This window comes from Centruroides sculpturatus, unplaced genomic scaffold, assembly GCF_000671375.1.
Source record: "Centruroides sculpturatus isolate CEXI.00-Female unplaced genomic scaffold, Cexi_2.0 scaffold77, whole genome shotgun sequence".
NCBI lineage: Eukaryota > Metazoa > Arthropoda > Arachnida > Scorpiones > Buthidae > Centruroides > Centruroides sculpturatus.
The window spans coordinates 557281-571002 of NW_019384320.1; the positions used below are offsets into that span (position 1 = coordinate 557281).

Genomic DNA, 13722 nt, shown 5'->3' on the forward strand with positions numbered 1-13722 from the left:
CGCCTTCTCCTCCTCTCCAAACGGCGCCACGTGTTCCGTCATACAGAACGGCGAACTGTGATTGGTCGGTCGACGGTAGCCCCCAGTCTTTCCGCGTTGCACAGTACTTTATGGGGCCTCGCTTAAGCGTCTGATACAATGGGACGAAGCAGAATGTAATGAACACGGCGCAAAATGTCATTTATTAATTGAAACCGGATCCCCGGTTACGGAGAGTAGCCGGCTCCGAATTTTTATTTTTATTTATTTATTTATTTATTTTTTGTTTTAAATTGTGTTCGCGCGCATCTCCTCCGACGGTGTTTAAATAATGTAGCCTAAAATATAAATAGCCAGAACCGTAGACGGATGTAGCGGGCAACTGTGAGTATTGTTCTGTCTTTCGAAGGACACTGTCTACCTCGGGGCTTAGGGTTAGATTACAGGGATATCGTTGGTACGGGTCAAGACCACACCCTGTCAGGGTCACGTTGGTTTCCGGAACCTGACTGGCAAGGTAGTCACGTCTACCTGGGCGACCGTCGTCGGTAAGAACTCTCTTGGCCGGCCGACTGTCCAGCATATTTTCCAACTTACTGTATAAATCGTAACAATAATAACCAGTTAGTCCATTAACCTTTCTCCAAAATACGTTAAGATCTGGTTTCTGGTGACTCCGTTTTGACTAATCGTTCGCAGCAATTAACGTCGAAATCGTAAATTTTTTTTTTTACCCTTCATTTTCTCCCATTTTATTATTATTCGTGGTGTGACGTTTAATCAAATCTGTTATCGTTTTCGCGAGATCTAACCCAAGCTTTAAATTCGGGAGTAAATTTAACAGGTGTTTCGTAGTGTCCTCAGCAACATTTAGAGACTATTATAAATTTACAGTGTGTTAAAGTTTTTTTTTTTTCCTACTAGCGCATGCTGCCTGTTTTTGTCAACGTCGACTGTTATTGCTAGAAGTATACAGATAGATACGTAAATATCAATATTTATAATGTAAAATACACGAGCGTAGTGTTAAATTTAGCGTGCGACAGAAGAAGATCCCCTCAAGTTATTGCCGATTTTAAATTTTCGTCTTATACAGTAAAACCTGTCGAAAGCGAAAAAAAAAGATATTCGGTGCCTTGCGATTTCGGTTTACACAGGTTTTACTGTATTAATTAGGCCTAACAATATTTAAATGAACAACACGTTACAGTTTCAGTTCCTTTATTATTTATTTCGTAATTACATTTTTAAAGTAATTTTTTTACGACGTTACCTTATCTTCAAATTAACTTTTAATACTTGATTTGCTCCTTTCTACAAGAAATTGTTTTATCGAAAAATCTGATTGTCGTAATTTAAAATGCCGAACAAATAAATTTTCCTTTTAAATGCCGAGATTTTGGATAATTCATTTTTTTTCGATAAAACAGGAAACATCAGTCCTGTGCTGTCGGTTGTTAGCTGTCAATTATAAGCATCTCTTTTTAATGCCTATAAAATTGTTCGACTCTTTCATATTAATTACTATTATCATCTTTGCCTTAAGCATATTTCTGGTGCAGAGATCACGAATGTTTTCGTGTTCATGATTGAAAAAGTTTGACTGTTCACGTCTGGAGGCAATGAAGAAGCTGGTTCAAATCTTGATTGACAAATTACCATTATCTCCATTCTTGCTTGTATAAGACCCTACTGACTGATATATGTTGTTTTTGTTAGAAAATTAAAAAAAAAAAAGTTTAGGCAGGTTTTTCTAAGATAACAAATAAAATGAACCGATTTTTGAGAGATAGAAAATACTTTAAACCTTCCGTTCGATCCAATTAACTCGAATATTTTATGCAAAACTTTTTGTGTGGTTCTGTCGGGAAGAGTTTTAAGTTTCTTTAGTAAATTATATTACGTCTTCATCATTTAATATAAAAAATTTAACTTAAATAGAATTTAAAAACATTATCCTGTTCAGCATCTTGTGGAATGCACGTGTTGAATGTATATAAAGTAGTATTTATTTTGATGTGTTTAATAATGAAGAAATTACATTTTAAATAATTCATTTCTTATTGTATCTGTTCGTTTAATCTCTGGTAAATAGAGGGGGGAAATCTTGTGTGTTTAATAATTAATATTATAAATTGCCGAATATTGTTTTGTCTTTAATATTCGACATTATCACAAAAGCAACAAATGCTGTTTAATTATTCAAGAATAAGCGATTGTTTGCTTTTTATTCCGGCGAAAATATTGTTATAAACATACTTCTAAACGTACTCTTTCTTTATAAATTCTAATTGTTCGTGTAAAGTTTGAACATGTCTGTCCGTAGCGAGAATTTCGATGGTTTCTCAATCGATAGCGAATCATCGACTGTAAATTTGAATACCTTATTTTTGCAATTTACGATTGCTTTTACGTATAGATTACAATTAATTTAAATGTATTTAATAAAATATTTGTTTTAATTTTATAAAATATCACATAATTGTATAATTTTAAGCGTACATTTGATGTATTGAAGACCCTCGAGAGGTTAGAGCTGGGGGATTTTTTTCCGGACGGAGAAAATTTAGAAGTATCCCTTAGTAGTTTCTACCCGTAAAAATTCAATGTTATTTTCACTAACAGAAAATAAAATATTTTTTATTAATAAAAATAAAATTCTACGTATTTCATTTGTTCAAAAATGGGGGCCCGCTCCATTCCTAGGGCCCATACCAAACTTTCAAAGGCCTTGGATATTTTACGCGATATTCGGTCACTTTGAAGTACATTCAACAAATAACTTTATTATAGTTCAATAAATAATAAATGACAAAAGATTTTTAAAAATGTAGCTGTTTTTTTTTCTTAATATTTTATAGATTTATTATCTGGATAACTGTTTTTAATAAAAAGTTGTTTATGAGCTTTAATGTAGAAATTGTATACTGATTATTTACGAGTTAAAAAAACGCTATTAACAAGTTTTATATCAAAATACATTATCGAATATATTAATAATGAATATGTTTGTGGTAAATGTCATCAAAATTCTAATCCGGTTCTAATGAGCACTGTTTAAAATAGTAAAGAATGAAATTACATAGGTAACTGATTTAAAATAAGATCTATTTGTTTCTATTCTTAGTTAAAGCATGTATAGGCGTCCTCAGAGAGGGCAAACGGTACACTTGCTCCTCCTTGGGATCGAGTAAAAAATTCCAATAATTTTATAATCGTAAAAGTGATTGGGATATGTAACCTTACACCTTCGACCATGGGACACTTTGTCTGTTTGTTTAGTTATGGCAACGCAACACTTGGGCGATCTGCCTAGGGGGGCGGTCTTTTTAAGGGAAACTGGCCCCTATTTACGTAGAGAAAACCCGGAAAACTCCACGTGTCCAGCCCGTCCGAGCGAGACGCGAACCCACGACCGAACTCTTAGTGTGTTAGACCGCTTTGGCCACTGGTGGGCCACTTTATCTTTTTGTATTGATGCAACACTGTGTTCTATAATGTACTTGTGAAAAAATCCCAAAAATTAAACCCTCCCTGTAGTTATTTCTCTCCAAGTTTTGCTCCCCCCTGTAAAATTTTCTGCGAACACTCATGAATGCATGTATATTCAATTTTTATCGTAATATATCAGCTTTTGATCTAGTTGATTGACAATCCCTCATTATATTTAAATATTTTTTTAATAAAACGTGTTTTAAATTGTTTAAAAACAATACCCTATTCACACGTCACAATGTAAACTTGTAATATAGTGATACAGCATCGATAATGGTTTTGTTAATGTTAATATGTATATTATTAATTTAATAATGAATATATTTATAACAAATTATTATTGTCAGGAATTCACTTTAAACATTTCATAATGAAATTCATATCAACGATTTGTAAACTACTTTCCTTTGTGTTTAATGGGTTTTTCTTACATCCATTATTAATTAATTGAAAAATATTGAAACAAATTTATTACATTAATTTTAACATTTTATAGTCAAACCCAAGATTAATTTAATCATAATTTAATCATGAACTTTAGTTCTCATGTACCTTTATAATTCTAATTAATATTAATGATGATTATTTTGTTATTTTACACACGAATTATCCAAGTTTTAACATTAGATTATATCTTTTGAAAAAGCAGTTAGCATTGTTTAAGCTTTGCTTTAATAATTAAATTATTATTATTATTATTATTAATGTTAATTCCAAACATTAATAATAATTTAATTATGCTGTTCGTTTCGTATTATACATTGTGTTAATAAATGAATAGAAAATGTCTGTATATATGTTGAAATGCATAATTAAATAGTGTTTGGGTGTACGTAAGATATATAAATTTGCATAAAATTTAATTTGTCTCGTTGCTAACTTATTTAGAATTCTAGAGAAAGTCTTTGAAATAGCTTTTCATTACATTAAACGAATTATATAATAAAGACTGTCAAATTAATTGGAGAATATAAAATTTCCTTCTGTGTAACTTGTAATATAATAAGCACTGTAAATTAGCATACCGTGTGTTATAATTAGTGATAAATTTCGAGTTTTTAAAGATGTTTTAATGAAGTCTGATATTTATTAAGACGAGTATTTTTTTGTGGCATTTTTGCTGATTATTGCAAATTATCACCCCCCAAAAAAAAGAGACAACAGTTTTTTTTTTAACTATCGACACTCGCAGACTTGATTCTTAATAGTAAAGCCTACAATTTAGACAGCTTGACGTCGAATATAAACAGGCGTTCTGAATGGAATTCATCTTTTCAATTGGATAAAAGAAAGGGAAATTAGATAAAGAAATCTATCGTTAACAAAAAGATAGATTTCTCTCTATCCGAACAAGCTTCTCGTCCGGTCTATCTAGTCTTTGCTAGTTTTGTTACTGATAAACCGACGGGCGTGCAACCGTAACGCTGGAATGGCGTAAGAACATTAAGTGTCGACATTTTCTCTTTATCTTATCGTTTGTGACGAGCAGGTATGTCGAACCGGTCCGATAAACCCCGCCGAAGTCTACGAAACGGTAGACTTATTTCATTCATTTTGTTTCTCCTTTCAGGATGCTTGCAGAATATGCGAGAAGTTTATGGCCCGAGATCCCAGTAACGTTAACTTTTCCGTTGTGGCCCTGACGGGAGTCGAAACAAATTGAGGGTAAGTATTTTCTGCGGTAGACTAGTTCCGTGACTTAATTCGCATTTTCTGGTTTCCAGATAACGGAGATTTATTTACGAAAGTTAGTAACTAATGTTTACAACTTCTACTTGATTGTGACAGTTTGCTGTATCTTTCTATTTTCTGTCTGTATAATTTTATTATTTATGCAATTAATTGTAACGGTATATAATTGAATTTTAATTGAATACAAGTATTTATTAATGCAAAAAAAATTTTAATTAAATTTTTCATTAGATGAAACACGTGCTTCATATCAAGTTTCTCAATAAGTAACATTAAACTTTAGTAAAAGAATTAATCCTGGTGGAAACCTATACCGTTAATCGTAAAGGTCGCTTAAAATTCTATGTTAAAGAAATGCTGTGCCACACAAAGTTTGAGGACCCCTGTTCCAATTTCGTCCGTGGTTTAGGTTTACAGGATTTGTCAAAGCTTTTTTTCAGCGAGAAAAATAGGTTGTCAATCTTTAAAAGAGTTATTGTGGCGAAAGATATGGCCAGAAGGGGTCAACCATCTGCCCTCAATGACGATCTTCTTATAACGGTGTTTGTCATGTTTCGTCCAGACGCTACAAGGGTGCGTCCTTGTAAACACTAAGTTTTCTGTATCATATTGTATTTTTTGGGCGCCCGCTCCTACTGGCGTGTATTAGCCATCTGTCCGACCGTGACCACCGGCAGATGCCATTGTATACCATACCCAAGACCAGCTAATAAATTTGTTTCCCTTTTTTTTCCTGCAGTAGGTCACTTTTCAATACTCTGATCTTTGCAATAATATGTTTGCGCATTTCTTTATATATTTATAACGGTGATAGTAATTCAAAATAAAGACTTTTTTTCATCATATTAACAATTCTATAATCTATATTCAGTTAACTTTTTAATGCTTTCCTGTTCTTGCATAAATTTCGTTAAAAATTCCTTCGCCTTGTATTAAAATTTTTAATTTTTTATTTAATAATAATTATTCTTTGAAATAGAATACGCGATGTATAATATGTTTCTTAAAATATAAAAGAATAAAATGAGAAAAAAAAACAAATGCAGCTTTAACAAATTTAACAGATGCAATTTTCAATTTAAGATTCTTCGCATGGACAATTGAAAAGTACCTTAGATTGAAGAAGAATCTTCTTCAATTAATAAGATTTAACATTTCTTCTTCTCAAGAACATTTGAGAAAACAAAATCGTGTTAATTAAAGAAATCTTCACACTCCTTTTTATTTCGTAAATTCGTTAGTCCTAGTAAAAGCTTTTTGAACCTGGAAACAGTTACTCCGGAATTCACTCGCGATGGCCATCTGTGGGTACGATGTCCTAGCGCGTAAGCCCTGCCAAGCAGGGTCTTGCTGAAAAGAATGGACAATCCAATTTAGAGAGTTGCTCCGATTTCAACTACGGACATCCGATCTGAGTCCCTCCACTGTAAACAGCCACCGGAAAGCCGTCTAATCTCCCCTTTCCTCCATTTTAACTGGGGCAGAAAATAACTATGTGGAACGGGATCCGCCTAATTCTCCAGATTTGTAGTGGCTTACCGATATATCGTAACTACAAAAAAAAAAAAAGGATGGCGCCGGGCTACAAACTTCTGTCCGTTCGTATCTCGTATCGGATCTACTACGTCAAAATTAGACATCGATCAAAGAGCACCTCATCGACCCGTGACCAGGCTTTGGGGAGGGAATATTTACACGGTTTGCACGTGTTAGCACTTAGTGTGAGGTCTTCTACACTACATTTCTGATAGGCGGTCGCTGTCACGATCATCGTGACCGTATCGTCAGCCGCGTTTTTTCAGTTGGCGCGTGGCGAACTGCTACTTCATTAAGTCGATTCTTTTTTTTTTTTTCTTTCTTTCAGGTGCCATCTTACGAATCGCCGATGGACGGAATTCGAAGCCAACATTTGCAGCTTTAAAATTTTTGCATCTGACAAATTGTCAGATGTCACTTGTGTCCCTGGCCATTTGTACTCGCTTTAAATTTTTTTTTTTAATATTATTAATTAAATTTAACGTTACTTATTTGTACGATTTTTGAAGTAATTAAATTTTTCTTCTTATTTTTATCGAGGAATTAAGTAATGTTATCTCAACCAAAGTATGTTATTTCGGTATATCGGCAACAGATGGCGTTGATGGTTTCATCTTTTCTCCTGTGTTTGAGAAGCAGCTACCTCCTACCTGTCTGATGCAACAGAAATTATTACAGCAAAGTTTCCGATGCTATGTTGTTTTAAAGTTTTTGTTTTTCTATAAACGCTTTCATCTGTTCGAGGAAAGCTCGACTTCGCACGTGCTCTATTTTGTTTGCATAGTTTCTATGAATGCAAATATTTTCTTGCTAATCCCTAATAGCTGTGCACTTTCATAAACGGTAGCTTGCATTCGGTTTCTACGTATGTTTACTTTCCCATTTCCTATCCATCACAATCACACATACACGTATTGTACTTTACATTCCATTTTCACTTCTACTTAAGCCGATGATCGGCTTAAATAGTAAAATTATAGATCACGATCGTCACTAGCAATTTATTAGTATTTCATGGTTACGTGTAATTGCTACGATTAACATTCTTCTCTGGTAAAGAGAATGTCTACTTTTCTATTTATTACATATTGAAGTCTTTAGTAATTTCGATTTGTTTATTGTACAGTAATGTTCGAAAACAGTTGTACAGATTAAGTAAAAAAAAAAATTGTTACAGATTTTTGAAAGTTGATTTGAACTTACTCATGGATTATGTTTATTCCGACGTAATTCTTAATTTTAAAAGTGATGTCATAATGACATCTGGAAATAATTTTGACGTCGTCACATCATTTAAGTAGACCTACTGCTACTTTTTCTTGTAATTAAGCCTCCATTTTGGGTATGAAAATATTTAATGGAAGTACAAAATAGATTACAATGATATTATTACAGATACAAAAGGGTGTTTCAAAGGAAACTGCGAATTAAAACCGAAAAAAAAAGGTAGTAAAAAGGGAAAGACATTATTATACGGAAGATCTTTTAATAGAAGATGAATTCCGTTTGTGTTTAATGTAATGTAATAACTTCTTGATGTCGAGAAGTCCGTTCCTGCGGTGAGCGACCATCTTGAGTGTCCTCCACCTGCACCATCTACCACTCCTACGGAGTGGTGTGGCCACGGGTGGCAGTCTTCTCATTGTTAAGGCCCGATCCTTGTTTGTAAACATGGTCACTTCAGTCTCTCGTTCCTTCTTTTTTATTGATTGCGCTTTTCTTTAATATTCTGATCCGTCATTTTCTGGGGAGGAACTGGACCCTTCATCCATCACCGTTGACGTTCCGGCCCAGTTGTTGACATCCGGTCGACATGTTTGTGGTTATGTCCAATCCTTTATCATCCGTGGTTCTGAAACCTTTATTCTTTATAAAAATTCCCATACTCATTCTGAGGAAATTGGTACATTTGAATCTTACGCTTACTCTAAACATCATTAAATTATATTTATTAAACGACTAGGATTCTAAAACATGTTATTAAATAATACTTTTTCCCTGAAGGAAATGCCATTATATAATATAATAATTCTCTGTTGACAGAAGAAAACAATCGTAACATTTAACAAAGAAGCGCAAATCTGAAGTAGACTACAGTATATCTAAAAAGACTATTGTCTAATAAAATCGTTTTTAATGTATACACATAACTTTATATAAGCATCTATTCATTCACTTAAGTGGAGTGAATGAATGGGATGCGAAGAAAGTGTAGATTATTCGCTCAGTATTCAAAATCATTTCAAAAATGTCACTTAATTTTCGAAAGAAATGGAATGACCGGTTCAGTTTTACAATATAAAAAAAAAGAATATATTTGTATAAATTTTGGTCTGGGAGATGTTTTTCTCTGCACAGGATTCAAATCTTAAAGGTATACTTTTGAAGTGTGCAGAATTTTGTATACCTAAACAGCTTCATGTACAGTACAAGTTTCAGTTCGTATACCAAGATTTACATTTTAATATTATTTATTGATAAAAGCAGTTGTCTGATTACCTAAAACTTAACATTATTTTTAGAAAAAAACACAATACACTTGATAGAAATAAGGACATCAGCAGTCATTCTAAATTTATACTTTTTGCCCTTAGAAAGTAATTTTCGAAAGCATTGCCAATTAATATAAATTTTTATTATATTATCATTCACCATTATTAATCAAACTATTCATAATTATAAATATCTAAATTATTTAGAGATTTTAAAAAAAATTCTACCATTAATACTACTATTTGTCGTTCATTTTATTAGAATATTTCTCATAAAAGCCTGTTAAATAATAATTATATCAAGTGATTAATATGGTGAGCTTATAATAAAATCATATTTTACATGTTTAAATTAATAATATATTTTCAAAAAATAATTAAAATTTTGCTACTTGAAAAAAAAAGGCAATTTTCTCTATCTTGTTTTTCGCATATTTGTTTTCCTGTTCTTACATTTAGAAAATTTGTTATTGACAGTAGAATAAGTGTAGCTGACCGAGAGAATAGAGCGATACCACTAGAACCAGGCATGGAAAGTGATAGATGATGGCTTCACATGATGAATTGACCTTAGCCAACACTTGAGTGACAAAATTTCTTCTAACGTTCTCAAAATTTTTAATTAAATGTTGTAAAAACAATAACTAGAAATCTAACCTTTAAATCAGTATGTGTAATATTTTTTTATTTATTTATTATTTTAAGTGTAAAAATTGGGAACTTTACTTTAACAAAAAATAGAATAGGAGGACTGTTTAGAATAGTAAATAACGAGAGCCGCTTATACGGAATAAATGAATTATTTCGAATAATGCGATTAGGCAGGTGTAAAACTAGGGAAGGTTTTTCAATAGTATCGGTAATAATAAAAAAAAAAAAAAAAAAAGACGATCTGAAGACAGTTTGTCTGAATGGTAGGGAAACGGAGGAAGCAGTTTGTGTTAGAGACGAAAGCACCTTTTACAGATCTCTCCTCCTATCAAAAGTTCTTTATTCCTAACTTAAAAAAAAGAGAGAGAGAGAGAGAGTTTGCTTGGATTTTAAATGGTTTTTACATAAGTTAAAATAGATTCATCATTTCTGATAGACGAAATTATCGTAGAGAAGAAAACTAGTTTGAAAGATGGCAATTTCTCTTTAGAAATTGCTGGTTTTCAAAACCTTTAACGTACGACTCAATAATAATTTTAAAATAGGTTTTATCCATTCGAAAAATTCGTTTAGAAGAATACTAATCTTTGTTTTCACCCTCCGTAAGAATATTTTTATTACAGGGTAAACATACCGACTATTGTAATCGATATAATTGTATCGTATCAATCTTTTCGAAACAGGATTTTAATTTATTATTGATTAGATAATTCTACAAAATCACAATTGAAAGTCAATTTTCTCGGTTGTGTAATGGTAGTAAATATATTCATTCGTACTTTCCTATAAATATAACATTGGGTTATATCGATTCGCACTGACAACTGGATGAATTGAATGCCGTATCGTTTATGCATCGCACAATATTTTCCTCATCAATTCTGCTGGAGGAAATACTGGTCTAGAATCGGAATATTGTAAGCTTAAAATTAAGAAAATTTTGCTGTTACTTAAGTACATTAAAGTTATTTATAATCCAGAGCTGCATTAAGTATGAGGTTTTAAACAATAAGCTTGATAAAATCAAACCTGTCAGTCGTTGTTTAGAAGTTTCAATGATTTTGTCGAGCTTACTTTTTAAACATGGCCGTTCTTGGAGGTTTAATTGTGTTTACAAAATAATTAAAACTAAGATTATTATGGGGCTTCTCGTTAAACACTAATAAAAAGTATTAAATAATGCTTTTAATCAGGTTAAGGTTGCATTTTAAATCGGTGTGAAATACAGTATAGCAAAATAAAAGTAGTCATAATTGAAAATTAATGTTAAAAAATATCTAATTGAATATGTAAGCTTTCCTGTAATGAAGTCATCGGTTTAATATAATTTTTTGATCATCTCTCTCTATAGTTTACGATAGGTGAGGAATGAATCATTGTCTATAATCAAAGACAATGTTTGAAGTTTATGTATAGTCTGTGGAAAAAAACAAATTGAAATGTATCTTTTATAATAAAATATACCTCTAAATCATTAATTAATTCTTCAGAATTTCAAATTTTAAGCTGGGAAATAGATAGATCATGTTTTATTTTTTCAGAATAACTTTAATATTCAGTATTTTAAAGCGATTAAAAGCTGAAACTTAATATTTTTTTTAACCGAATTATGTAAGATCTGTGATGAAATTGCAGTGATCATTGATTTAGATTTTTAAATACAGTCGACCCCCCTATAAGATAGAGATACGTTCCATTCTCTAGGAATCCGCTTTCTTACGAATCCTTCCAATCACAACCCGACACGTGTCAAGTTTACGGACTACGGCTGTTTGAAAGATTTTCTTCCATAAAATTAATCGNGATAAAAGTATATAATTAGATTTTGTGTTGTGGCCTTTAGACATCCTGTAGAGCAGTGTTTCCCACGGCCCCACAGGGGGGCAACTGGATTGTTAAGTGGGGCAATTCGAAAATGGACTCGTCCAGAGTTTAAGTTAACTGTATAGCCACTATATATGTTAGGAGGGCATAAGAATTTTAGAAAGGCTTAGGTGTGGCATAGCACAAAAAAGGTCAGGAAACACTGCTGTAGAGCAACAAAACAGGTTTCACCTTAATTATGTATTCACTGTTCCACTGTCATTTTTGGCCCTCCTGTTGCATAGAAAGCCCTTGTAGTGCTAGGCACGTGTATTATTATTATTTTTTTTAATTATATACCCTTGACTTCGCTGTAATTATTGCATTTCCTTTTTCCTTTAGCGACTTATAACACCGGTTTAGCTTTAAAATAATATTTTTTTTTTTAATTATTTAATCTTGACTTCGCTGTAATTATTGCATTTCCTTTTTCCTTTAGCGACTTATAACACCGGTTTAGCTTTAAAATAATAAAATAATTTGCTGTTTGCTTGTAATTTTTTACTTTGTTGAGGAATTTCAGTTCGAATTGGAAGTGTAGCGAGGGGGGATGCAGTGCAGAAAGAATGCCAAACTGTAGCTCGCGAGTTGCATGTATACTTAGTATTGTATAGTACATACATGTAATATACACAAGGATTGTAAATGGCTTTAGAATAGGTAATTGAAAGCTTGGGTGCATTCGTAAACTCGAAGGAGTTGTATAATTATTTACCTATTTTTTCGTAAAATAACTATAGTATTAAGTAACTATATATAATATAAATAGAGGATACGATTCTCGTGTATTTCTGATAGGCAATGTATGGCTTCTATAGTCACTCCTGGTACTTCAAAACACGGGATAAAAGAGAAAGGGCGTTACAAACTCTACTAATAAACAATAAGTGATTTTTAAAAATGCAAATTGTCTACGAAAAGCTAAACATTTTTTAATATATTTGTATATTTGTAGCATCTATGGCATCTACAAATCCACTCTTCATCTGTGGTTCCGCCGATCCTTCATGGTTTTTCACGAAATTGCAACTTTATTCCTCATCTTTTATTAATAAGTTACTTTCCAATTCCAATCTAATTACGGGATCGAGATAATAGCAAAACAGGATTTGTCATAGAACCCAGTGTTATTGCATAATGGGTACTCCTCACACACCAGTTTTTCTGCGTGTTCAGAACGTATCTGTTAATACTTAACTGAATATTACTTAGGCCCTATATATAAATTTAAAGTTAATTTTTAAGGCTGAAATATTTGTTTTACTATTTTTATATAATATCTAATCAAAATATACTAGATTTAATATTTATTCTTTGATATCAAAATGATGAAAGGATACGCCAAACTAATGACAATAATTTGGTTGATAATGAAAGTTATTAACACAGATTAGATAATATGTATGAAGTTTTCATTCTCAATGACTTATTTATCAAGTTTTTAATCTACGAAATTAAAATATTTTATTGAAAATCAATAAGAATTTATATTTATAATGAGTAATGTCGAAGTTTATGGCTTCANAAAAAAACAAGTGTTCTTGCAGCTTGTTTTTCCATAAAATTCGCTCAGAATTACGTTATATTTAGTCATTTATGTACAAGGAAGGTAATCAGTTGTACAGTTTTAAATAATAATTAGTGTATTAATTATTAGGGCCTGCTCGGATGTCGGTTTTTTGGGTCTAACTTTAGTCGAGGTTCTGCTAAACCTCTGAAAGGCCCACACTCAAATTTATAAGAAAATCTGATTAGAAGATAAAAATATTTTGAGGCCCCACTAATAACTTTTTCACGAGGCCCAGCAAAATCTGCAGCCGGCCTACTAATTATTTAAACTACAAAATAATATTTTTAACAATGTTATCTTCTTTTAAGTTAATGTTTTATATATATATTATTTCTGTGTCATATTTAAGTTTTTCTTTAAAAAACAAGATATATTAAAATATTTATATCAGATGCTTGTCATACGTGTTTTTAGTCTTTATGGTTGCTGAATATGTAAACCGAA

General features: G+C 31.9%; 1 protein-coding gene across 2 annotated transcripts in view; it reads left to right on the forward strand.

Annotated features, from left to right (window-relative positions):
- Positions 1-7199, forward strand: part of LOC111625186 (ubiquitin carboxyl-terminal hydrolase isozyme L3-like) — a 65125-nt gene extending 57926 nt beyond the window's left edge. Inside the window, exons 9-10 of one of the 2 annotated variants that reach the window (XM_023368263.1) lie at positions 5045-5139; positions 5199-6149. In XM_023368263.1, the coding sequence (XP_023224031.1) occupies positions 5045-5137 (93 nt within the window). In that variant the 3' untranslated portion in view covers positions 5138-5139; positions 5199-6149. Of the gene's footprint in view, positions 1-5044; positions 5140-5198; positions 6150-7030 lie in introns of those variants that run through there. The other variant, XM_023368254.1, reaches the window with a different exon arrangement.
- The last annotated feature ends 6523 nt before the right edge of the window (positions 7200-13722 follow it).